This window comes from Dama dama, chromosome 23, assembly GCF_033118175.1.
Source record: "Dama dama isolate Ldn47 chromosome 23, ASM3311817v1, whole genome shotgun sequence".
NCBI lineage: Eukaryota > Metazoa > Chordata > Mammalia > Artiodactyla > Cervidae > Dama > Dama dama.
In genome coordinates, this window is record NC_083703.1 from 12,986,873 (window position 1) to 13,012,755 (window position 25,883).

The window sequence follows — 25,883 nt, forward strand, 5'->3', positions numbered from 1 at the left end:
CCCCCGCCGGCCGCCTCCAGCGCTCGCCCCGGCCGGGACGCCCCGCGGCCGGCGCGCTAAGATGCCCACGGCCTGGGGGAGGCGGCGGGCGCAGCTCCGGGACCGACCGCCCAGCGAGCGGCATTCGCTTTCGCTTTTGCTTTAGCCCCCGAGGGCTGGAGAGAGGTGAGAAGCGGTGACAGTTCCGTGACTCAGCATCCCCGCCCCCTCCCCTGGTAAAAACCCCGGCGGCGCCGTGACCCCCGCGGCCGCCGCCCGATCCCCGCAGCGCCGCCGGCCGCGCCGGAACGGGGACCCGGACTGTGCCCCGCGGAGGCCCGGAGTCCTCGCCGGCTGTGCCCTCCAGCCCCTGGAGACCCCAGCGGTTCATTCCGTCCCGTGTCCCCGCGCAGAGGGAGTGGGAGAAGCCGCCTCATAGCCGCCTCATTCTCTTAAACACGGCCGGTGGGCCTCACACCTGGCTTCAGCTCCACTCGGTCACCTCCCTGGCTTGTCTGCGTCTGTCGCTCTGACTTACACGGCCTGGACCGCGGGCTGCCGGCGAACGAGTGGCCCCGCGCCCCGCCGGTCCGGGCCTGTGACGCTGGGTGGCAGCTGGGGTGTCGCCCGGCGCGGCTGACTCGGTCACCTGCCCTGTGCCCTCAGGCCCAGACCTGGCGCGCAGCCCGGGCGCCTGACCGACCGTTCGCCCCACTCCCGGCACTGCCACTGGCGCTTCTTACTCTTGCTGCATCTTTCTTCCCAAGAACATTTCAGCTATTTAAAGGGGGCTCGGGAGAGAGGACCGACCGTGGTTCCGCTCTGTGCCTTATTCCTGCGTTAGAGGAATTCGCCTAGCCTTCCATCCTGCAGCTGGGCAGGCAGCTTGCTTTCTTGGTTAAGCTGGACAGTACTGAGAAGCAGGTGCCATGAGAAAGTTCCCGATGCACGATCGAAAATCCCGTTTGGGAAGTGAAATGGGGCCGAGGCGGGGTCTCTGGCCTGGGCCTCCCTCCATTCTCCAAGCACTAGCATCCTGAATAACTCTGCACAGTCAACTGTCACTAATGCCAACGGCCAGTCCTTACTCAGGTTTGGCCCGTTCTCCATGCCGCAGGGGAGGGTGTGTACTCAGTTCTAGGCAGTCTTGTCCTGTGTGAAGATGTCTGTGCCCCCCACTGTCAAGACGCGGAGCACTTGTCACCAGCACCGTCTCCCTGTGAGCCCTGGCCACTGTCGAGATTTTCTCCATCTCTGTGACCTTGTCATTCGAAGGCTGGTGTGTAAGTGGAATCATACAGTTCGTAACCACTAGGGGTCTGCTCTTCTCCCCTGAGATCCATTCAAGTTGCTGTGTGTCAGTACTTCCTTACTTTTAGTGAGCAATGCTGATGGTTTCCTTTTTAAAACGTGTGAGGCTCCGCCATCCACGCCCAGGCAACCCTGTGCTTTTGGGTCTGTGTTAGTTGGCTAGGGCTGCCTTAACAGAGTTTCAAGAACTAGGTGCTTGATTACAGCAGAAAGTGATTCTCTGATGTTCTGGAGGCCAGGAGTCCCAGATCCAGGTGTCCCCGGGGCCTAGCTCTCTGGGAAGATGCTGGGGGGACCGTCCTACCCACCTCTTCTAGCTTCTGGTTTTCCTGAGTTTGTCAGCGCATCACTGCAGTTACTCCATTTGTGCCTTCACGTTGCCTTCCCTCTGTGCCCATCTCTGCCCAAATTTCTCCTTCTTCTACTGACACCAGTCGTAATGGATTAGGAAGTACCCTAATCCTAAGGACCTCGTTTTCTGTTGATGACCTCTTTTCAAAGTGTGTGACATGCTGAGTCACTGGGAGTTAGGACTTCAGCATATGTTTCCAGGATGACACATTTCCACCTAAACAAGAGGGTGTCTTTTTATTTTTAAAATTTGTTTTACTTGTTTTTTTAATTTTTGGCTGCACCGAGTCTTCGTTGCTGAATGGGCTTTCTCTAGGGATGGCGAGCAGGGGCATCTCTTTAGTTCCAGTGTGCAGGCTTCTCATTGTGGGGGTTTTGTAGTTTCTGCCCCCGGGCTCCAGATTACGGGCTCAGTAGTTGTGGCTCCCATGGGACGTGTGATTGAACCGGTGTCCCCTGCATTGGCAGGTGGCTTCTTACCCACTGAATCAGTAGGGAAGCCCCCATGGTATCTTTACGTCTGAGAACAAAGTCCAAGACCTGTTTTTCAGGCCAAAGGGAGTGAACAGCTGGGTCCCTGAGTTATCCACACCTCGAGGGTGACTCATGTTTGTCCCGGGGCCTTCAAATCAGAGGCCCTTACAGAACTGGGGAACTCGGTCGTCAGCCGCCACTCAGAGCACAGCTTGGGCTGAGGACAAAGCTGTGGTGTTGGGAAAGGTGATTCCTGGTAGCAGGGTCTTCAGCCATAGCCTTTCCTCTGGAGGGGTAGACAGTGGACCCTCAGGACAGAAGGGTAACAGATCACATAAGGTCACCCAGAAGAGGAGGCCGTGGATCAAGGCTAATGGATTATTCCCCACCCTCCTCCTCCTCCTCTGCCTCATTCTTGCTTTAAAATCTTAATTAAAAAAAAAAATATTTGGCTGCATCAGGTCCTAGTTGCAGTATGTAGGATCTTCGATCTTTATTGTGACATGTGGGATCTGTTAATAGTTCCCTAACCAAGGATTGAACCTGGGGCCCCTGCATTGGGAGCTCAGAGTTTTAGCCACTGGACCACCAGGAAAGTCCCAAGAATCTTAAAATTTTAAAGTAAACAGTAATTCATATAACAGTAAATTCACCACTTTATTTATTTATCCAGATGTGTCTGACTCTGTGTGACCCTGTGGATTGTAGCCCACAGGCTCCTCTGTCCGTGGGATTCTCCAGGCAAGAATGGGTTGGGGTGGAGTGGGTTGCCATGCCTTCCTCCAGGGGATCTTCCAGACCCAGGGATCAAACCCACGTCTCTTATATCTCCTGCATTGGCAGGCATGTTCTTTACCACTAGCGCCACCTGGGAAGCCCATGACACTGTATAACCATCACCAATAGTGAATTCCAGAACACTTCCATCATCCCAGAAAGAAACCCAGGGCATGTCGGAGTTACTCCCAGTTCTTCCCCTCTTTAGTCGCTGCTAACCTCGCATCTTTCTTTTCCTACGGATATGCCTATTCTGAATTTTTCACATAAATGGAATCATACAGTATGTCCTTCTGTGTCTGGTAACTTTCACTCAGCATAACTTTTTCAAGGTTCATCCATGTTGTAAGGCGTATCAGTACTTTATTCATTTTTTTGGCTACATATTATTCCATTAACTAGATATTCCACATTTTGTTTATTCATAAGCCAGCACACGGATATTTGAGCTGTTTCTACCTTTTGGCTATTAGGAATAATGGTGCTGTGAACATTCATGTACAAGCCTTTGGGTGAATCTATGTCTTCAGTTCCCTTGGATGTGCGCCTCGGAGCAGAATTGTTGGGTCGCATGGACACACTCAGATTCTTGAAGGATAGCACAAAGACGTGGGAGCCACTTAAGAACCAGGCATGACTGGTCCCCAGACTGGGGGTGGTCATTCCACTGCTCACCAAAGGATAGCATCCTTGACTTGGGAGATGCTGACTTGGCAGCTAAGGCGAGGGAAATCTGTCGGGATCGGTGTACGGGCATGTAGCAGGAGAGAGCCCAGGGAAACCAAGGTGGCAAACTGTGATACAGGGACCGAAAGAAAACAAGTCCATGCACAGAAGAGCCTTTCTGAAGAGCAGAAAGACAAACGCTGGCTGTGAGAGGAAGGACTTGCTTCTCAATCTTCAGAATATAAAAAATACCACATTTTCTATTTTTGTAAATCTTCATATCAGGCCCCAAGCTTCCGTTTGCCAAGATCAACAAAAATTCGATACGACTCCTTCCCATCACCCCTGTACCCCTCCAAAAGCAATGGCTCTCTTCCCTTCCCATGGGTTTTTTCAGAAAAACTGGAGGGGAGGCCTGCCACCTCTGACTTCTTGGTTATTTCTGGATAGTCATTGTCCAGACCCAGGCTCCAGCCTCTGGTTTCAGCAAGCCTCTCTGACCCCTTCTGGCGATTCCACCTCCTTTCCCCTTAACACACCATTTTGTGCAGCCTCACGGGCAGTCTCAGCAGATTCTCTCAATTAGCTGAGGTCCTTGCCCAGAAGAGTCATATGTGGGTCCACCTCCCTGGTACCCAGCCATCAATCAGACAAGTAAACATCAAACAGTCTGTAAACTGCATCCCTGGGAGAGCCCAGATTCTGGAACACAAAAGCTTATCCACTCTCAGGGAAAATCACCCCTTAGTTTCTTCCCTGTCTTCAGTAGCAGAAATCTCCAAGCGACCAATCCATTCCTTTCATTTACTTGTTTCATTTTCTTTTTGGCTGCATCAGGTCACTGCTGCAGCACACAGAATCTTCATTGCGGCACATAGGCTCCTCTCTAGTGGCAATGCTCGGGCTTAGTTGCCCCTGGAGTGTGGGATTTTAGTTCCTTGACCAAGGATCGAACCTAGGCCTCCTGCATTGGAGGTCAGATTCTTAACCACTGGACTGCTAGAGAAGTCCCCCAATCCATTTCTTGATATCACAATTATATTCATTTGTAGCCTCATAGCCATACTTGAATCACTTTGGTAGTTGAAAAATGGAGTGATGAAATGGACTTTGAATTTTAAAGATTTAAACATGTCAGAGGAGAGTGTGCTTAACAATTCTTAACAGTTTCCTTTTTTTTTTTTTGACTCAACATTGTTTTGGATCTTTTAATTGAGGTGACAAGACTTACAGCAAGTTTCATTTGTAAAATGTTTTATTTTTACTTCTGTCTACCCTGCAGAGTGCTCACCACCAAAAATTTACTTTCCCTCCATCACCATACAGCTGATCCCATTTATCCATTTTACCCTCCACTACCCCTTTCCCTCTGGTAACCCCTATTCTGTTCTCTGTATCTGCGTGTTCATTTTTGTTTGATTTGTCTTGGAGCTTTTACTTTTTAATTGACTTTGAACCACATTCTCTCCAGTTCTGCATGCGTGGTAATAATAAGATCCACATCATAGGGTGGTCGTGAAAATCAGATGAATAAATAAAACCATTTTGTGTGTCCCACATATAACAAATACTCGATAAGTGTTACCTATGTGACATACAAAGTGTAATATATAATGCATTGTCCTTTGTAAACTACCCTAGATGATTGTAAAGAAAGTTATCAGCTAGAAAGGTTAAGTACAAGTTAGGGGTGGGAAAGGGGTTGGGAGAAATATTATCTATGACACTAAGTCGAGCCATCTGCCGAGGTGGGGGCCAGACAGCCGGAGGAGCCCAGCGGGTGTAACAGAGGAAGAACATGCAGGCAGTGATCTGAAGGAGGCAGCACCCGCCACCCTCGTGGGGTCAGCAGGGAGCTTTCTCAGCATCCCAGCTCCAGCTTTGGGGAAGTAAAACCCACGGGGTCCTCTTGATTGAAGGCAAAGTTTCAGTGCATCCACACAAAGGAGGCAGAGTCAAGGATTTATCATCACTTACGGATCCCAGAAGCAAGGAGGGGGACACAACTGACTCCAGGAGAGACAATTCTCCATCCCAGGCTGCAGTGAGCGGGAGGTAGAGAGGAGGGGAGCAGCATCTATTACTCATGAAGTCCTTGGGCGGAGGTCACTAATTTTTCACAGGCTTACCTGTAAGCAGTAACTTTAAAAGGCGCCCCAAGAATAGCGAAGTGGGAACTTAGAGTGGCATCCTCCATTTGAGTCTTTATCCGGATGTCCAGACTGGGTGTGAGGAGGATTATCACAGCACATGATATCTCAGCAGCAACTCAGAAAGACAAAGTTGTTTTTCTCAGAACATTTTTTTTCCCCTCTCTCATCACATCAAAGTCTCAAGAAGATGGACAGTGAGGCACCATGAACAGATGGTGAGGATAGAAACCCCACCCTGGGTGAAGTCCCAACAGCTGGGACCAATCTTCCTGCTTCTGCCGTCACTTCCTACAGCAAGATTACAGCCAACTAAGATGCCGAACTCATGAAGCAAACCACCCCGAGCTGAATAGGCTTGGTGTTTCATTTTCAGTTACACCATGAGAAGCCCCTCCTGTCCCTCATCTACCCAAGGGCCCAACGTGGCCAGTTACCCTGAGGCTTCTTCCTTAATTTTCACAAATACACCTGTCCCTCTTCTCTGCCCCTCATCCTGTCTCTTCTTCTTCCCTTGGCTCATCTCCCAATGAGAGGCTTGAAGACGAGGACCAGCTTCGTGAGCCTCCTGCTCTCTCCATTGTTTTTTGGTTCATCCCTGAATAGCTTAGGATAAAACCAAGGAAGAAAGTGACAGAACCTCAGGGTTTTAAAAATGCAAACTCATGACTTACCCCAGAATCTCAAACCCAAATAAATGCCCACAATGGCCAGAGAGCAGGGTTGGTGGGCATGAGAGGAAGTGAGCTGAAAGCTCTTGCAGGCTTTGTAAGCCGTGTGTGTCCAACATATTGGTCCTTGTGTGATAACTCCTGGTTTGAAAACAGTAATTGTTTTAGAAAAAAATCGAGACACCATGCAAGCCCAAGAAAACCCATTTATAGGCTTTGCAACATCTAATATATAGTAATCTTTTTATTCAGACAACCACTCAGCTTCCTCCAGCATGCTAAAAATCAGAAATACTACTTTATTGGAATGAGTTCAATTCACACATTTAAAAATCTTATGTCTATGACCAACCACAGATTGCAGGGTAGCCACAAACCTTCAATTTGTGAAAGAAGATGCATTATCTGCAAAACACAATAAAAATGAAGGGCAACAACTCAGTAAATTTACTAAAGGCATTTAATTGTACTTGAAAATTGAGTGAATTTTTTGGTATGTAAATTATACCTCAATAAAATTATCTACAGAGGTAAAAAAAAAAGTGCAATACATTGAGGGCTGCTGTAAGTGCCTGATAGAAGAACATGCATGCCCATTTATGGGTATAAATAGTCCTTGCTTCAGTCTCTACTATTCTCATACACAGAAAATTTAACATTCAATCCAAATAGCAAGCTATCCCCCGCCCAAAAAACAAGATGATGTGAGATAAAACAGTCAACAGAACCAGACACAGAGGTGGTGCAGATGTGGAAACTATCAAAAACTTTAAAAATAACTGTAACTAATGTATTAAAAGGGCATAGTGGGAAAAGTGAACTCTAGGTAAGAGTTAAATCAAAATTCTGAAAATGAACATTATTTTTACGGGCTAAACTCCCCCCCAAATTCATCTGTTGTAGCCCTAACCCCCCAGAGTGACTGTATTAGGAGATAAGGCCTGCCCTAGCAGACTAATGAAACCATGGCATGAGATATGAAGAATTCCTCAACAGGCTTATTAGCAGAGAAAAAAAACCAATGAGCTTGAGGAAAAGTCACTAGAAATGATCCACACTGAAACATTAGGTGTGGAAAGGGAGGACAAGAAATAACAGCATCCTCGAGGCATAGGATAGTACAAAATAGTCTTACATACATGTTATTGAGCCCTCGAAGGATGAAAGAGAGGATGGAAGAAGAGATAAAAGGCTGAGATTTTCCCAAAGTGCATGAAAAACAACAAACTCCAGATATAGGAAGCTGAAAGCACCCTGATCAAGATAAATACCAATAAAAACAAATAGCATGTCACTGTCAAACTGCTGAAAATCAGTGATATAGGGAAAACCTTAAAGTCAGCCAGATGGAAATAATGAAATGATCCATAAGGAAAATTCTGCATTCTGAAGACTTCATATCAGGTCCTGTGTGAACTGGAAGAGGATGGAGGGACTTGGTTAAGAAGCTAAAAGAAGGGACTTACCGTGCAGTCCAGTGGTCAGAACTCCAAGCTTCCACTGCAGGGGGCACAGGTTCAATCCCTGGTTGGGGAACTAAGGTCCTACAAGACATTGAGTGTGGAAGGAAAAAAAAAGAAAAAAGAAAGAACAAAACTGTACTTGCAGTTTATCTATTCTCCAATATCCTTTTCTCTAAGGATCCCAGCACGTGGTTTGTCACTATAATATGGCTAAGACACCTCTAGGGAGAGGAACCATGGGAGAAGAGGTAAGGAAAAGCCTGCCAACCTCGGAGGTGTAGTTTTGGGGAGCAGAGATGGCCATCTGATTCCCTACAGGTAAAGTGAGCAGACATCTGCCCTCACAGGACCCAGGTGGCAGAAGCATTCTAGCCCGTGGCAATAATATCTCTCTAAAAGTCTTACATATATAATTTTTTTAATATCAAAATGAAATATTATTTTAGGAACACAGACATTATGAAAAAAAGCCCTCTGTATTTCTCTTCTCCCAGTCTCCATCCATTCTGAAATGTGTGACAATAATTTCTGACTCAAAATCTCTGACCTGCCAGGTACATTCCGTTCCACCTCGCCCACTCCACTCTGTCCCTCCATCCGCTTCAGTCAGCTCACAGGTCAGTTATTAACTCGGTCCGAGTTTCATCCCCCTCTTCCTTGGACAGGGGATGTCTCTCTTCGATTTCTGCCCCAGTGTCTCCAGGTGCTGAGGGAGGGTTTCCCTGCTCCAGTCCCAGCAGTTCCGGAGGTGCCCTCAGGTCCCTGCAGGAGATCCGCTGACATCCTGAGCCTCAACTCCCTCCCTGCGCCCAGGCTCCTTCCTCGCTGAGGCCTGAAGAGTGAGCGGTCACTGTCTGCAGTGCACCGGGCACCTGGGGACATTTGGATTCTGTTCGGGCCTCGTTTGCCCCAGGGGAGCTCAGAACTTGGGCCATCTCTGGCAGCTCTCTGGCTTTCCCCACTTCTAGGGGCGCAGGATTCGTGTCCTGGCTGCCCCTCCCAAAACAGTCAGACTCCCCTAGGCTCTTTGTTTTTTTTTTAAACAGCTTTGTTGATGTTCTTTGACATATAAAAATTACATACACTTAAGATGTTTGATACACGTATACATCATGAAAAGATCACCAGGATCTTTACCATCCCCTTTACCGTCCCCTGTCCCTGGTTCCTCCGGTGTCTCAATTTAACGGTGCCTGTGTCAGAGCTTCCCACCCGCCCCAGAGCCAGGATGGTGGGCTCTGAGCGCGCCCCTCCCCTGCCCTCTCCTCTTCCCCATGGGCTGGGGAGGCGATGGGCATAGGGAAGGAAACCAGCTCTCCCGGTTGTCCCAAGATCCCCCTCCTTTCTTGTCCCACGCCATTGGTGGAGTTTCCTTGAACTAGATTAGCATCTGGTGACTTTGTTTTCATGAGTTCCCGGTGTAGGTGGTTGCGGGGGTGCAGAACACAGTCTAGTCCTTTCATTTCTAACACAGTCAAAACGTCCTCCTTTATGTATGATCCTATCATACTGGCTATGAAGCTATCTGTCTGGTTTTCCCTAGAGAGTGGTGCTCCATATTTGTAAAATGAATACACGGGAAGCTAAAACTCCAGAGGCCCTAGAAGAGGTTTCAGTGCTGGGGTCCTGATCTCTGTGGACTGGATGTCCCGCTCCCCTGAGTTCACCAGTAAAATCCACCCCTCTCTGGGCATGCCTGCTGAACCTCTAGGGACAGTAAGCAGGAGTCCATTTGCAGTTTTGGAGGCCTGGGCCCTGGAGACAAGCCCAGGGAGGAAGAGAGGACAGGCTGGTGCCTGTCTGAGGCTGTCCGGTGGTCTGGCCCCTTGGCTGTGGATGAGAACCTGAAAAGCTATTTAGGCATGAGCTGAGAACGCGGGGTTCACAGAGACTCCAGGTGAGATTCCAGGGCGCACGGAACTTGCTTTAGTGCAAATGCAGTCCTGACAGACAGATCCTGGAGATTCCCAAAGATGTCTGACGGAGATGGTGTGTGTGTGCGTGTGCCGTGGGCGTGTGCGGGGTTGAAGTCCGACAGTAGCAGGTGGAGCAAGAACAAGGCATTATGGTTTATCCCCAACAGCCTGGCCTCATCTGAACCTGTAGGCTGGTGAGGCCAGAAGACATTTCATTCAGATGCCAGTCTCCCCTCGAACCCCCCAAACCCTGCCACCCCACCAGGAACTTCAAACAGAGGTGAATTTTTTAGAAAGCATTTTATTGGAGGGGGTTAATATTTGAAACATACAGTTGGGTAGGTTTTGACATATCTGCAACTGTAAACCCACAGTCACACAAAAGCCCTTTGTAACCCTTACTCTGCCCCTCCCTGCCCATCTTCCATGTCTCCACTTAACATATATAATCTTTCTTCTAGCTTTTTAAAAGTCTTTTAAAAATTAATTTATTAATTAATTTTGACTCTGCTGGGTGTTTGCCGCTGCAGTTGGGTTTTTCTCTAGTTGTGTGCGGTGAGCGGGAGCTACTTTAGTTGCAGTGTGCCGGCTTCTCACTGCAGCGCCTTCTCCTGTTGCCAAGCGCAGGCTCCAGGCGCACAGGCTTCAGTTGCTCTATGACATGTGGAATCTTCCCAGATCAGGGATCCAACCCATGTCCCCTGCATTGGCAGGCAGATTCCTAGCCATTGGACCACCAGGGAAGTCCTTCTTTAGCTTTTCTAAACAGATGGAATGCAGTTGCTGATACTGTTTTAATGGGTCACCTGCTTTGGTTTTGATCGATTGACCTTCACTCATTGTGAGTCATGAACTCCTGCTGGTTTGCATGGCCCGTACATCCTGACTGGTTTGTGGATTTTATCTTGTTGGCTGCTGGATGTTTTTCTGCATTCCTGTAAACATTCTCGAGCTTAGTTCCAGGGTGCAGTGAAATGCGTGGATACGCTTTGATCCTTTTGGATCTTGCTTTTAAGGTGTGTCAGGAAGGATCTGCACAGCTTGTAGCCTGGGGGGTTGTTATTCCCCAATGCTGAGGTGTGGCCCCTCTGAGCACTCTACCCAGTGCCTCATGAGTTACGGAATCCGGAGAGCTTTAGGCTGGCTGGTGGGAGCGGGCACTGTCTGTGACCTCTCGCGTGCTGGGTATTGTCCCCCAGGTCTCCAAGCTGGTGGGAGTGGGCACTGCCCGTGACCTCTTGCGTGCTGGGTATTGTCCCCCAGGTCTCCAAGCTGGTGGGAGTGGGCACTGTCCATGACCTCTTGCGTGCTGGGTATTGTCCCCCAGGTCTCCAAGCTGGTGGGAGCGGGCACTGCCCGTGACCTCTTGCGTGCTGGGTATTGTCCCCCAGGTCTCCAAGCTGGTGGGAGCGGCACTGCCCGTGACCTCTCGTGTGCTGGGCGTTGTTCTCCCCCCAGTCCCTCAGGTGGCCCTTTTCCTGGCCTGAGCAGTTTCCTCACACACAGCTGCTGATGGCCAGCACTCTCGTGAGGTGAAGGGCACTAGCGCAGTCTCTCCAGAACCCACGGGTCTCCGGGTCCTCTCACTGCTGCTCTCTCCGGGGTCCTCCTCCCTGTGAACCGTGAGGCCCAGCTCTCTCGGACCCTCAGCTGCATCTCCAAACCAGGAATTCTGCTGTGTCTCTTCCCCACGCCTGGCCTGAAACGTAAGACATAAGCTGAGCCAGCGTTGGCTCTCCTGTCTGTTTTTCACCCCTCCGGGATCGGTATCCTTCACTGCAGCACATCCAATGTCTTGAAAACCATTGTCAGGGCTTCCCTGGTGGTCCAGTGGTTAAGACTTTGCCTTCCGGTGCAGTGGGTGCAGGTTCGATCCCACATGCCTCAGGGACAAAAAAACAGAAACAAGAGAAGCAATATGATAACAAATTCAATAAAGACTTTAAAATGGTCCACATTTTTTTTTAAAGTCTTAAAAAAATGTTGTTATCTCATTTTATTTTCTCCCATTTTTGGTTGTTTCAGGCATGAGGGTAAATTCAGTTTCTATTTCACCATCTTGGCCTGAAATGAAGCCCAAGCAGAGTTTATTTAATATAAGAATCTCGTTGCATTAAATAAACTAAAGGAGCAAAATGGGAGCGGTTTTATTTCAGGAAGCAAAGTGTTAGTCACTTAGTCTGTCATGTCCGACTCTTTGCAACTCCATGGACTATAGCCCACCAGGCTCCTCTTTCATGGAATTCTCCAGGCAAGGATACTGGAGTGGGTTGCCATTCCCTTCTCCAGGGGATTTTCCTGACCTAGGGATTGAACCCAGGTCTCCTGCATTGCAGGCAGATTCTTTAAGGTCTGAGCCACTCCAGGGAAGCAATCAGGAAGCAAAGCCTGGAGGAACACAGGGAAGAGGTGGGGTTACATGAGCAGACTTTCGGCTGATTCTGAAGGAAACTGTTGCGGCTGTTGAAATAAGTGCTGCTGTAACTGCAAAACCATTTTGGAGCCTGTAATGGCGGTCAACCACTGCTGTCTGTACCGGAGCTGCCAAAGGCTGCTGGAGCCCACAGCCATCTCTTGCTGATGGAAAGGCCACGAGAAGCCAAAAGGAAGGATTATGGCTTCTCTTTCTTCATCGGCCTCCCAAACTCTTCTTTGGACTTCCCGATGGCCACTTAGCCCACAGCCAAAGCAGGAGCAAGTGGGAGGTTGCAAAGACACAGCCCTTGACAGTAGAGACCCAGGCGTGCAAGGACAGGAAGTCATCACCTATCTGCGGCTGCGTCTTTTACTCTCTGCTGATCACTGGTGTTTACCTTCTCAGTTAATCAATGGCTGTGAAGCATCTACTCCACTGAAGATTTCAGATAGTTTATAGCTTCTCATATTGGGGTCTATTCTTTCAAGGTAATCTGAAGGACTTAAGCCAGATTCTCTCTTCCGACTCTACTAATGGAAATTAGTAGCCATCCATCTTGCCTGACTGCTTGAAGGTAGTTCTTAGCCTATTTTTTTCCAGATGGAATACTCTGTTATCCTACCTTCATAGCATTAGGATAACTCATGTAAGTAGGATAACTTATTGTAGAAAGAAAAGGACGTACGTTTTGCGCTGCACTCTTTCGCAGGAGGAATGGAGTAACAAGGGGATTGGCTCTGCAAATCTCAGCCCTCCCTCTTTCTGACTCCTAGCTTAGCCAAAAAGGACCATCTGCCTGGAATATTCCCATGTGAGCCCACATTTTTGGAAAGCCTTCAGGGACACTTCAGACTAACTACAGTCATTCTCTGAGGATGAGTAAGGAAGTAGTCAAATTAGTACAGAGTCTCAATGCTGTTTCCTTGGATGTGCTTGTTTACCTCCTGGAGGGAGAAATTTTTTAGATAATATTTATGAACAGCAAACATGTACTCACTTGAAAGTCTGTTTAAATATTGCACGCTCATTCTTGTCTCATTTTCCACTGAAAATATTTGGATACTGATAAGATGACCATATAAGCCAAATTTGGGGGAGAGGCATGTCTGTCTCTGATACTGGTAGGGGTGGATGTTATGGGGGTGTTGATATAGCTGTTCTAACAAGGGCAGAAGTCATAGGGTCCTAAAAGGGAGAGTATCCCTTTCTTTCTTTTTGGTAGTTAAAACTGTTATGAGGGCTTTCCAGGCGGCTCAGTGGTAAAGAATCTGCCTGCCAATGCAGGAGATGCAAGAGAAACTGTTATAAATGTTACATCTGCACTTTATTTTTAAAATATTTTGTTTTATATTTGAGCATAATTGATTAACTTTTGCATGCATTTCAGGTGTACAGAAAGTAATTCAGTTATACATATAAATGTATCTATTCTTTTTCAAACTCTTTTCCCATTTAGGTTGTTACACAGTACTGTGTAGAGTTCCCTATGCTATGTAGTAGGTCCTTGTTGGTGATCGATTTTATATACAGTAGTGTGAACATGTCCCTTCCAAACTCCCAATCTGCTCCCAGGGGAGGGTATTTCTGTCTCACGTCCAGCACAAGTATAAGCAGTCCCGGCATGGCCCTGCCATGTCAGACATCCTGTCTCCTTCGGTTTTATTTCAGCTTTGATCCCACTCCTGGTGGGATTCCCACCACTAAGGCTACCTGCCGGCCAGTGGAGAAGGTGAAGGAGGGGCAGGACACACCCATTGTCTTCAAGGGCACATCCTAGAGACTGCTTGCTTTACTACACTCGTGTCTCCTGGGGCAGAACTTAGTCACAGGACCCACTGAACTGCAAGGGAGGCCGGCAAATGTAATCCTCAGCTGGGGGAGGACCGTGTCCCACTAAAACCCGGGGCTAAGGGAAGGATGGATTTAGGGAGTCACACAGCAATCTCTGTTAGAATGACTTATTTTCCACAGTTGTTTTAAATTCCCAATGTGGTAATTCCAGCATCTCTGCCATGTCAGTATTTGGTTCTGATGCTGGCTCTGTCTCTTCACACTGTATTTGCTGCCTTTTAACTTGCCTTGTAGTTTTTATTTATTTATTTTTTTGCCCCACTGCTTGGCTTGCGGGATCTTAATTCCCTGACCAGGGATCGAACCGGGGTCCTTGACAGTGAAAACATTGAGTCTTAACTACTGAACCACCCGGGAATTCCCTAGCATGCTTGTACTTTTTTGTTGAGAGCTGGATATGATGTCCCAGGTAACAGGAGCTGAGGTAAGCAGGCCTTTGTGTTAGGCTCTGAATGTCGGTGTAGGAATTAGGCTGTTTAATGCTTACAGTACCTGGGGTGTCAGAGGGTGAAACTGCCTGTGGTATAGCTTTTCCCCCCTGGTTTTCCCTGGGTTTTCTCTGGGTCTCCCTTCAGATTTTTTCTTACATAGGGTCTGAGACATGCTGGTCTTTGGGCTGTTTTGATGTTGTTTAGTCAGTCAGTCATGTCTGCTTGCTGTATGTAGCCCACCAGACTCCTCTGTCCATGGAAATTCTCCAGGCAAGAATACTAGAGTGGGTAGCCATTCCCTTCTCCAGGGGATCTTCCCTACAGTCTCTTACAGTCCTGCATTGGCAGGCAGGTTCTTTACCACTGCGTCACCTGGGAAGACTTACCACCCCATCCCCGTTAGGTAATCACTCTTGCCAGCCCTGGTAAGCACTAGTTTGCTTCAGTCTCTTTGGACCTGTCTCTTCTGGACATTTTGTATAAAAGGAATCATACAGCATGTGACATTTTATGTCTGGCCTCCTTCACTTAGCATCATGTTCTTTAGGCTCATCTACGTGGCAGCCTTTTTGAAGACCTCGTTCCTTTCTGTGACTGGGTCATATTGCAGTGTGTGGAGAAACCACAGCTTGCTTACCCGTTCATCCACTGGTGGGCATTCGGGTTGCTTCCATCTCTGGATTGTTTGGCTGTGACGCTGTTATAAATAGTCATATACCAGTTTCTGTGTGGACAAAGGTTTTCTTCACCCCTGGGTAACATACCCAGGAGTGGAATTGCTGAGCCATGTGGTCATTCCATGTTTAACTTTTTCAGAAACTACCACCACCATGGCTGCACCATTTTACATTCACACCAGCAATGTATGAGGGTTCCTATTTCTTCATATTCCTGTCAACATTTGTTATTTCTTTTCTTTTCTCCTTAAAGTCATCTTATTGGGTATAACCATCTCACTGTGGTTTTGATTTGCATTTCTGTTTTAAAAATGTTTATTGAAATATAGTTGATTTACAATGTTCTGTTATTTTCAAGTATATATATATATATATATATATATATATATATGTTATTTTTTTACATTCTCTTCCTTTATAGGTTATTATAAGATTTTTGAGTAGAGTTCTCTGTGCCATACAGTAGGTCCTTGTTAATTATCTATTTTTCTATATAGTAGTATTTATATGTTAATCCCTAACTCCTAATTTATCCCTCCCCACTTCCCCTTTGGTAACCATACATTTGTTTTCTATGTCTATTATAGAAAACAATATGTCAAAACATATTGTTTTGTTAATAAGATCACTTGTATCTTTTTAGACTCCACGTATGAGTGATATCGTACATTTGTCTCTCTCAGTCTGACTTACTTCACTTAGTATGATCATCTCTAGGTCTACCCATGTTGCTGAAAATGGCATTATGTCATTATTTTTATGGCTGAGTAATATTCCATTGCACACAGGTGTGTGCATGCGCATGTGTGTGTACACATATATACCTGATTTGCCTTGCTGAAAGGACCAGTGATAATGTGTTTGTTAATGGTCTGTCAGGACGACCTCTGTATGTTATTAAAAGTATTGAGGGCTCCCAAAACTTTTTGTTTATACAGTTACATCTAGTGATACTTACCATACTTATATGCTAAAACCAAGAAATTTTTAAAATATTATTAATTCTTCCATAAACAATAGTAATAAACTCATTATATGTTAACACCAGAGCAATGACATCATTGCACATTATGTAGCTTCCGGAAAACTCCACCATGCACTTGTAAGGGAGTGAGAGTGGAAAAGGCAAATCACATCTTACTCACAGTTGACCCTTGAACAACCCGGGAGTTGGGAGCAATGACCCTCTGTGCAGTAAAAAATCCACATATTATAGTTGGTTCCTCATACCCATGGTTTCTACATATCCCTGGTTCTGCATCTACAGATTCAACCAATCTTGGATTGAATAGCCCTGAAGGATTTACTGCGGACGAAAATCCACATGTAAGCAGACCTGCGTGGTTCAAACCCAAGCTCTTCAAGGGTCACCTGTATTATGAAAAAATTTTGATCTCACAGACTTCTCTCCCCCAGAATGAATAATGATAATCCAGTTTTACTCAAGTCAGATAAATAAGGTTAAAAACATATATTTTTTTCTGGTCTGAAATTCCAGGTCTTAACCTTAGTTTCCCAGAAAACATACATGTTGGGGAATGCTGATGATGGAATCTGATCATACTTGGTTGGTCACAGAAAGGACAGAAAACCACTTTTTAACCTAGATATAGACCTGCTGACACCTGCACATTTTTTGGTAATACTTCCCTGCCCTCTCAGAAATGAAAACTGGCTGCTGATTTAAATTTTTCATTGATCTCCTTCATCATGTGATTTCGTTCAGCCAGGACATCTGTCAACTGGTTGAGAATTGATATCTTGGGCAAGAGTCTGAACTTGCATGGAAATCTCAGCCCTCAAGATTGGCTTTTCCATTGGGGGTTGAGGGTTGGCTGGTGTGGAGAGGTGTAAACCCCGTGGTTCTCAAAGTGTGGTCCCCGGACTAGCATCGTCAGCATGACCTGTAACCTGTTAGACATGTGGATTCTCAGGCACCACCCCAGACCTGCTGACTCAGAAACTTTGAAGACGGGCCCAGGCTTCCAGGTCTCATCAAGGTCTCCAGGCAATTTTAATTTGCTCACAGTGTGAGGGTCACTGATGTGACCTCGTCCATAATGACATGTGCTCCCCCGCCCCCATCCTTCTTTCTTTCTTTCCTCCCATAAACATTGAATGTACTGCTCCCTTACCAGTGTTTTTATGACACCTCTTTGCAAATGTACACGTTTGCACACTGTGTGTCCGTCTGTAAACATCAAATTTGTGGCAGCCAAGAGCATCATTTATAGCAATCCCAGAGAAAACACTCTTAGAACAGCCAGTCACAAACAGCTGAAGCTACATGTCAAGGATAACCCATTACCTGGGACCCAGCTTCTCCCACTTCTCCCAGCATGAACTCCAGTGAAATCCCTTCAAACTCTGAAGCTCGACAGTTCCATGGGTTTGCTTGCTGTCTTCTGCGGTCACCTAAAGACTGCTCCCCCAGGGAATCTGTTCTTTAGAAACTCGAACTGGAAGATTCAGTAGAGGGGGCTAGCTTGGAGGATTGGGCTAAGGTCAAAAGTCTTCATTTGAGGGGCATATGAGCAGGAGAGTGGGCTGGTCAACCAGAGGCTGGGAAAGGACTTATGTGGATGCAGAGAGCGTGTGTGTCTATTTACATCAGTGCTAGGTCTTCCCTTGGGATTTCTAATCTGGGAAGTTGAGATGCTCTTAGCATGAAGCTACTCTTCTTTATACTCTACATGGTGTGGAGAAAGCTCTATGCTACTTGTGGTCTGGTGAACACATATACATGAAAACAGGACCAAGAGTTCTGGTTGTCCTTCTCCGTTCCTCCAGCAACCTTGGACTTGCTGCCTAGACACAGGTCAACCTCAAGGGTTGATGCTACAGAATTGGCTTCACGATGGGGTTGCAGTTGCCCGGTGTTCTGCTATGTGACTTCAGAGCTTTCCAGAGCCCACCGGATCAGGAGATGCCTCTTGGATGAGTGTTTAGCTTCTTTGATTTTGATTGTGATCCATGACATTTGTGGGCTGTTCTTGACTTCTTCCGGCCCTTGGTTTTCTAGATTGTCCTTCTGTTCTTCTTCCTGTGGTGATACAAGTCATAGTCATGGGTGGAATGCTGCACCAAAATCAATATGATCTCAATAAACTGATGTGCATTGAGCATCCCACAAAAGCCCCACTGACCTGCTAACTTTAAGTCCCACCTCAGGATACCCTGACCATCCCACTTGCTGATCATCCCTCTAGAGGTCAAGACCAGCAGCCTCGTGGTCCTCGTGATCCAGTCATTGTGCAGCCTGTGGAGCTGAAAGTGAGCCCAAGGCCTGGCCGGTTACAGGTGGGGGAGCTGGTGGGTCTTGGGGAGGGGCTGAAAGATAGGCTGTGCTCACTGGGTGCACATCCTCACTTTGCATTTTGTCCTAGTGGGTGGTGATGACAGTCCCCGGGGAAGGGATACCTGCATCATCTCGAGTCAACCCTCCTCCTTCACACTCATTTCCAATCAGCCACCAGACTCTGCTAACCTGACTCCTTTATGTATCTCTCCATTCTTTTCCTCTGCTTTAGCGGATGCCCCCGACCTGGTCCATGCTCTTCTTGTCCCCTGGGTGGATTTATTCTAGCACAACATATCAAACTGTCACCACTATCACCACCCTAAATCCAGCCTTTCTGCTGGCTGGACCATTCAAATGCCGATGCTACCATTTATCGCATAAGCCCGCTTCTGTGGCTGCTGTTGCCCTCAGGATGGGACTGGGTTCCCCGTCTGGCCTGATCTTCCAGGACGTAGTCTCCGGCCATCACACACTGGGGCACTGCGACCACCGCCCTGTGTGCTTTACCCCTCAGTGCTGAGAACTGCCAGACCCTCGCAGACAGCCTCCTGCCCCTCAGGATGCTTCCCTTCTTCTCCTGTCCTTCTGCCTTGCAGCTGCTCCTGCTGTTCTTCACCTGTCTGCCGGCATTGGCTCTGAAAGCCTGTTGGGCACCCCCATCTATGTTGACGTGTGTCCTTTCTCTCCTCATTCTTTGCAGCACCTCAATCTTAGGCTTTCACAAATGGCATTTCAAGTCTCTCTCTTTTTTATTTTCTTTTCTCCTTGACTGGTCTATAAGCTCCTGAGAGCAGTGGCCCTTCTTAATCATCCTGAGGCCCCTACCAAGTGCCTGGTACACAGGAGTTGGTCTCTGAGTCCTTTTAAACTTGAGAGATAATTGGCAATGAACACTGTGCAAGGTTAAGGTGTAGCATGTTGACTTGATATATTTATGTGTTGTGACGTAATGACCACCTTGCCGTTAAGCTAACACTTCCATCACACCACGTGGTTGTCATATCTTTTTTGGTGGTGAGAATATTCAAGAGCTAGTCTCTTAGCAACTCTAAAGTGTATGGATACACTGCTGTTGATTGTAGTCACCTAAGCTGCTGCGTCAGATTCCCCAGAACTTGGCCATCTTCTAACTGCAAGTGTGTGCCCTTTGGCCCACATCTACACAGGAGCTGTTCTATAAAACTTTTTGGAAGTGGAAGACAATAGCTGCAGAAAAGGAAAAATAATAGCTCAGCTAGCTGTGCTAAGGGGATTTCCTGAATTGAAAACTGCTAGCTTCTAGCCAGCACTGTGCCGTAAGAACTTTCTGTGAAGACGGAAGTGTCTTATATCTGTGTTGTCCAACAAGGTAGCCACGTGTGGCTATCAAACACCTGAAATGTGGCTACTGCCACGTGTAGACTGAACTTTTAATCATATTTAATTTATTTAAGTTTAAACGGAAGTATCCGCACATGGCTAGTGGCAACCCTGTCAAACAGCTGTCAGCAGCATCTGGTTACCTCCTACCTGGCTAAGAGCTCCCATGGGGTGAGGCTGCAGGAACTGGCGTGCAGGCAAATGCTTAACAACCAGCTCTTGGAAGCAGTCTGCTCACCTCCATGGTGTAAAAATCCCCACCAAACCCAGTGTCAATACGCCCTGGATACAGAGCTGGGGAGAGAAGTACAATGTAAAATCATCATCTAGGCAGTATTTCCTCAACACAGGTACACAGATGCAAACAACCCTGAGAACAGAGTAGTCCCCTGCACTAAAATAATTAGAAAGTGATTAATTTTTAATATTTATTGACTTTGTACTATTTAACTTATTTACTTGTAAGCTTATATACTTTAGTTTTTAATAATGGCTAAACTTAAAAGCAGATCGCAAAACTCCAGAGCACCTAATTTTTGGCTTTCAGGAGGCTTTGTAAGCCAGCTCCCTCTCATCACCAGCCCCTAGCTCAGTTCAGTTGCTCAGTCGTGTCTGACTCTTTGCGGCCCATGGACTGCAGCACACCAGCCTTCCCTGTCTATCACCAACTCCCAGAGCCTACTCAAACTCATGTCTATTGCCTTGGTGATGCCATCCAACCATCTCATCCTCTGTTGTCCCCTTTTCCTCCCACCTTCAATCTTTCCCAGCATCAGAGTCTTTTCAAATGAGTCAGTTCTTTGCATCAGGTGATCAAGGTAGTTGAGTTTCAGCTTCAGCATCAGTCCTTTCAATGAATATTCAGGACTGATTTCCTTTAGTATGGACTGGTTGGATCTCCTTGCAGTCCAAGGGACTCTCAAGAGTCTTCTCCAACACCACAGTTCAAAAGCATCAACTCTTTGCCACTCAGCTTTCTTTACAGTCCAACTCTCACATCCATACATGAGTACTGGAAAAACCATAGCCTTGACTAGATGGGCCTTTGTTGGCAAAGTAATGTCTCTGCTTTTTAAATATGCTGTCTAGGTTGGTCATAGCTTTCCTTCCAAGGAGTAAGCGTTTTTTAATTTCATGGCTGCAGTCACCATCACAGTGATTTTGGAGCCCAAAAAAATAAAGTCTGTCACTGTTTGCATTTTCCCCAATTTGCCATGAAGTGATGGGACCGGCTGCCATGATCTTATTTTTCTGAATACTGCTGCTGCTGCTGCTACTAAGTTTTTTCAGTTATGTTCGACTCTGTGCGACCCCATAGACGGCAGCCCTCTAGGCTCCTCTGTCCCTGGGGTTCTCCAGGCAAGAATACTAGAGTGGGTTGCCATTTCCTTCTCTCAATTGCTAAAAAAAAAAAAAAAAAAGGTAATATTTCCTTTGGCCACAAGAGGGCGCTCTCAGATGACATTGGATTTTAGGAAGGATTTTGGTGGCTCTTTCGGTAAAGAATCTGACTGAAATGCAGGAGACTTGGGTTTGATCCCTGGGTCAGAAAGATCTTCTGAAGTAGGGATTGGCAACCCACTCCAGTGTTCTTGCCTGGAGAATCCCATGGACAGAGGAGCCTGGCGGGCTACAGTCCACGGGGTCGCAAAGAGCGGAACGCGACTGAGTGAGTAACACTTGAAACAGCTCTCTGGGTCAGTCAGTCTGTGGTGTCTGCTCCCGTCTCCCGGAAGACTGCAGTTCTGGGTATCTGCGGGACTCACACAGTGTCAGGCAGTTATTTGTTTCACAGCTACTCACCATCTCCGCCGCCAGGTGAGGCAGCTCAGGAGGAGGACACTGGCGAGCAGGAGGATGCAGCCGGCCACTGTGGACAGAGGAGCAGGTCAGGGAGGCGTCCCCGGGGCTGAGAGAGCCCCCTCCCGAGTGTCTGTCAGGGAGGTGGTCCCCGGGGCTGAGAGAGCCCCCTCCCGTGTGTCTGTCAGGGAGGCGTCCCCGGGGCTGAGAGAGCCCCCTCCCGAGTGTCTGTCAGGGAGGCGTCCCCGGGGCTGAGAGAGCCCCCTCCCGAGTGTCTGTCAGGGAGGTGGTCCCAGAGCTGAGAGAGCCCCCTCCCGAGTGTCTGTCAGGGAGGCGTCCCCGGGGCTGAGAGAGCCCCCTCCCGAGTGTCTGTCAGGGAGGCGTCCCCGGGGCTGAGAGAGCCCCCTCCCGAGTGTCTGTCAGGGAGGTGGTCCCAGAGCTGAGAGAGCCCCCTCCCGAGTGTCTGTCAGGGAGGTGGTCCCCGGGGCTGAGAGAGCCCCCTCCCGAGTGTCTGTCAGGGAGGCGTCCCCGGGGCTGAGAGAGCCCCCTCCCGAGTGTCTGTCAGGGAGGTGGTCCCCGAGCTGAGAGAGCCCCCTCCCGAGTGTCTGTCAGGGAGGCGTCCCCGGGGCTGAGAGAGCCCCCTCCCGAGTGTCTGTCAGGGAGGCGTCCCCGGGGCTGAGAGAGCCCCCTCCCGAGTGTCTGTCAGGGAGGTGGTCCCAGAGCTGAGAGAGCCCCCTCCCGAGTGTCTGTCAGGGAGGTGGTCCCCGGGGCTGAGAGAGCCCCCTCCCGAGTGTCTGTCAGGGAGGCGTCCCCGGGGCTGAGAGAGCCCCCTCCCGAGTGTCTGTCAGGGAGGCGTCCCCGGGGCTGAGAGAGCCCCCTCCCGAGTGTCTGTCAGGGAGGTGGTCCCCGAGCTGAGAGAGCCCCCTCCCGAGTGTCTGTCAGGGAGGCGTCCCCGGGGCTGAGAGAGCCCCCTCCCGAGTGTCTGTCAGGGAGGTGGTCCCCAAGCTGAGAGAGCCCCCTCCCGAGTGTCTGTCAGGGAGGCGTCCCCGGGGCTGAGAGAGCCCCCTCCCGAGTGTCTGTCAGGGAGGTGGTCCCCGAGCTGAGAGAGCCCCCTCCCGAGTGTCTGTCAGGGAGGCGTCCCCGGGGCTGAGAGAGCCCCCTCCCGAGTGTCTGTCAGGGAGGTGGTCCCCGAGCTGAGAGAGCCCCCTCCCGAGTGTCTGTCAGGGAGGCGTCCCCGGGGCTGAGAGAGCCCCCTCCCGAGTGTCTGTCAGGGAGGTGGTCCCCGAGCTGAGAGGGTCCCCTCCCGAGTGTCTGTCAGGGAGGTGGTCCCCGGGGCTGAGAGCCCCTTCCCGAGTATCGGTCCCTCCAGCTCTCCACACCCAGCTCAGTGCTTCCAGGGAGGTGAGCCAGGCAGTCTCTGCCACCCCTTTTCAGAATGCAGCCCCCTCCCGACCAGGCTTCCCTGGAGGCTCCAGGACCCGGGCCTGGGGGTATGGTCGGGAAGGGCCCCAGCCTTTCCCAGGGGGCTCTCCTCCTTCTCGGGGAGCGGCTGACAGGCACCCTCTTCAGAGTGGGTCAGAGGCCCAGCCTCAGTTAAACAGATCTTCAGTGAGGCCCACAAGGGGTAAATGAAATGTTGAAATATCAAGATGAGTATAAAGGTAAACGATAAACAGCTAGCATCTCCTGAAAGTGTCCCTGTTTCCCATATACTCTATCCCTGGAGCTGGCGGTTATCCATCCAGCCGTCCATCTGTCTGTCTTATACGTGACTCAAAGCCTGTTTTTCTCCATCCGCCCCGTAAGATATAATTGACCTGTAACCTTGTGTAATTTTAAGGTGTACACTTACTTATTGCAAAATATTTTGTAATTACTATTTCTTTTTTGTGCCAAGAACATTGAAGAGTTACTCTTAGCAACTTTCAAGTCCGAAACACAGCATCATTGGCCGTAATCCTCACACCCTGACCATCCCCAGACTGACTCCTCTGCTGACGAAGTCCTTGCCCTTTGACACTGGTCTTCTCTTTGCCTCACCCCCAGGCCCTGGTCACCAGCAGTCTACTCTACGAGCTCCGTTTTGGTGTTTTTGGTTTTTTTTCCCCCCCCTCAGAGCCTGTTTTTGCCTCCCTCCAGAAGGCACCTGGAGTGGTCTTGGCATGTTTTTTTTCTCTCCCCCACTGGGCATGCCACCTCCCCCCACACACATCCAGGTGCTGGGTGTTTGTCCTCTGGGAGCTGGCCGGGAGGCCCTGGTTGATACTGGTTGGAGACCTCACTGCTGACTCACCACAGCCGTGCCTGTGACTTTGAGTCGTGTTATGCTCTGGATTCGTCTTTGGGTTTTATGCACATCATAGAGAGTAAAGAGTTAATTTAGACGAACTCACTGAGCAGCTCAACACCCACCAAGCAAATGTGTCTGTATGGTTGGGTCACTACCCACCTGCGATCTGATACTCGGTGGTAAATATGAACGTATCCAATGTTGCAACCTCTTCTGTGGGCTTCTGGAAATCTGTGCAAAAGAGAGGGGGAGGTGCTTGTGGATGCTGGCCGTGGGACTGCCTGGGGCTGGGAGAGTCCAGGCGGCTGGAGACCTATGAGAGGCCAGGGGAGCCCTGGCCCAACTTCTGAACGTTTTGTTCTTCTGCCTCGAGCTGGTGCCCTCTAACTTGCATCTCCTCTGACACTGGCGACGCTGGTTGTGTTTGAGGCCTGGGAGGTCATGTGCGGGTGTGTGCCCATCTCTAGCACCAGGGGGCAGCTCCCAGGCCAGCTCTTCCCTCTCATGCCTCACAGTTTAATAGCCAAGCTTTTATCTTCCAAGAAATGCCAGCCATACCTGTGGTCCCTGCCGTCCTGGTTGTTAAGAAAGTTCCACTCCCAGGGGGAGCTTCCGTGCTCTCCCAAGGCTCTATGTCATCTGGAGGAGAGAAGAAGGATGCTTGTGGGGCAGAAGGTGGGGAGTGGGGGTCTGGGGTCTCCCACCCAGCCCCTCCACCTCCTCAGCTGACCCTAGACATGGTAGCTAAGGTGTGTCTCGGCTCTGTTGTCCCCATCAGGGCCAAGTGAAGTGGCTCAGTGTGACCCCAGCAGAGCGGGAGAAGGGAACTGTGACCCTGACTCTGGCTCTCTTTGGAGCTCTGAGCAGCTTTCTCCCCAAGCTTCCTACTCAGCTCTGGTTTCCATTTGCAGCTTGGAATTGGGTCATCATAATACAAATTCCATCAAAACATTAAGCAAAGTGTGTGCGTGCTAAGTCGCTTCAGTTGTGTCCGACTTTGCGACCCTATGGACTGTAGCCCATCAGGCTCCTCTGTCCATGGGATTCTCCAGACAAGAATCCTGGAGCGGGTTGCCATTTCCTTCTCCAGGGGATCTTCCCAATGCAGGGATCAAACCTCTTAAGTCTCCTGCATTGGCAGGTGAGTTCTTTACCACTAGCTTCACCTGGGAAGCCTATTAAAGTAGATATGCACAAAAGGAAAGCTTTTGTCTGTGACAGGTTCACCATTGTTCGAACATGCCTGGTGGGCAGCGTGACTCTCAGGGTGCAGGCTATGGGAAAGAAACTCAGCACTCCCTCCACAAAAGATCCAAGAGGGAGGTGGGGGGCCTGGGCAATGTGGGCAAGCAAAGAAACCACTGGAAGTTAGGGCCCAATGAGGGGACTTTTGATTGTAGATATGGTAATATGATTTCAGGACGAAAATAGCAGAAGACCTCAACGTAGGTGGGTTGTCCGTGAGTGTGAATGAGCATACGTGTGTGTGCATGTGTGCCTGTGCTTGAAAAGTCCCTGCCCTGCATGTCTGCACTTTGGCAAAGCTCAAGTGGAACTCACACAAGAGGGGAGGGTGGCTTTCTCTTGGTATAGCAGGAGAACAGATTTACATTACGTGTCAGCAAGTTGGAAATGTATGCAGGGCAGGTGGACTTTCCCTTTTGAATGAGGAAGTCTTGGTAGCTTAGAGGCAGAGGGGGAATTTCAGGATCAGCTAGAAATGGGAGCGGCATCATGTGGGGGCGGGGGGACCCCTCCGGAAGACACCTGTCTTCCTCTTTCAGATCCTGCTCTTTATCCCCATCAGGAAATGGGGGACCCCAGGGCATGGAGACCTTACAGTTTATCTCATCTGTTTTCTAGAGAGAGAACAACCCGAGGCCCCAGGAAAGGAAGTGGCTCACCCTAGACCACTTAGCGGGTGGATCAGGGATTCCAGCCTGGTCCACCTCAGGGAAGCCACGAGGCGGTGGACCCTGGGGTGGGGGGCACCTCTGTAC

General features: G+C 49.0%; 1 protein-coding gene across 1 annotated transcript in view; it reads right to left on the reverse strand.

Annotated features, from left to right (window-relative positions):
- Positions 1 to 17,338: 17,338 nt before the first annotated feature.
- The window catches only part of IL2RA (interleukin 2 receptor subunit alpha), a 44,648-nt gene continuing 36,103 nt past the window's right edge, over positions 17,339 to 25,883 (reverse strand). Inside the window, exons 5-8 of the mRNA XM_061126020.1 lie at positions 24,442 to 24,522; positions 24,043 to 24,114; positions 21,597 to 21,663; positions 17,339 to 18,176 (exon numbers count right to left, since the gene is read on the reverse strand). Coding sequence (XP_060982003.1) covers positions 18,152 to 18,176; positions 21,597 to 21,663; positions 24,043 to 24,114; positions 24,442 to 24,522 — 245 coding nt within the window. The 3' untranslated portion in view covers positions 17,339 to 18,151. The remainder of the gene's footprint in view (positions 18,177 to 21,596; positions 21,664 to 24,042; positions 24,115 to 24,441; positions 24,523 to 25,883) is intronic.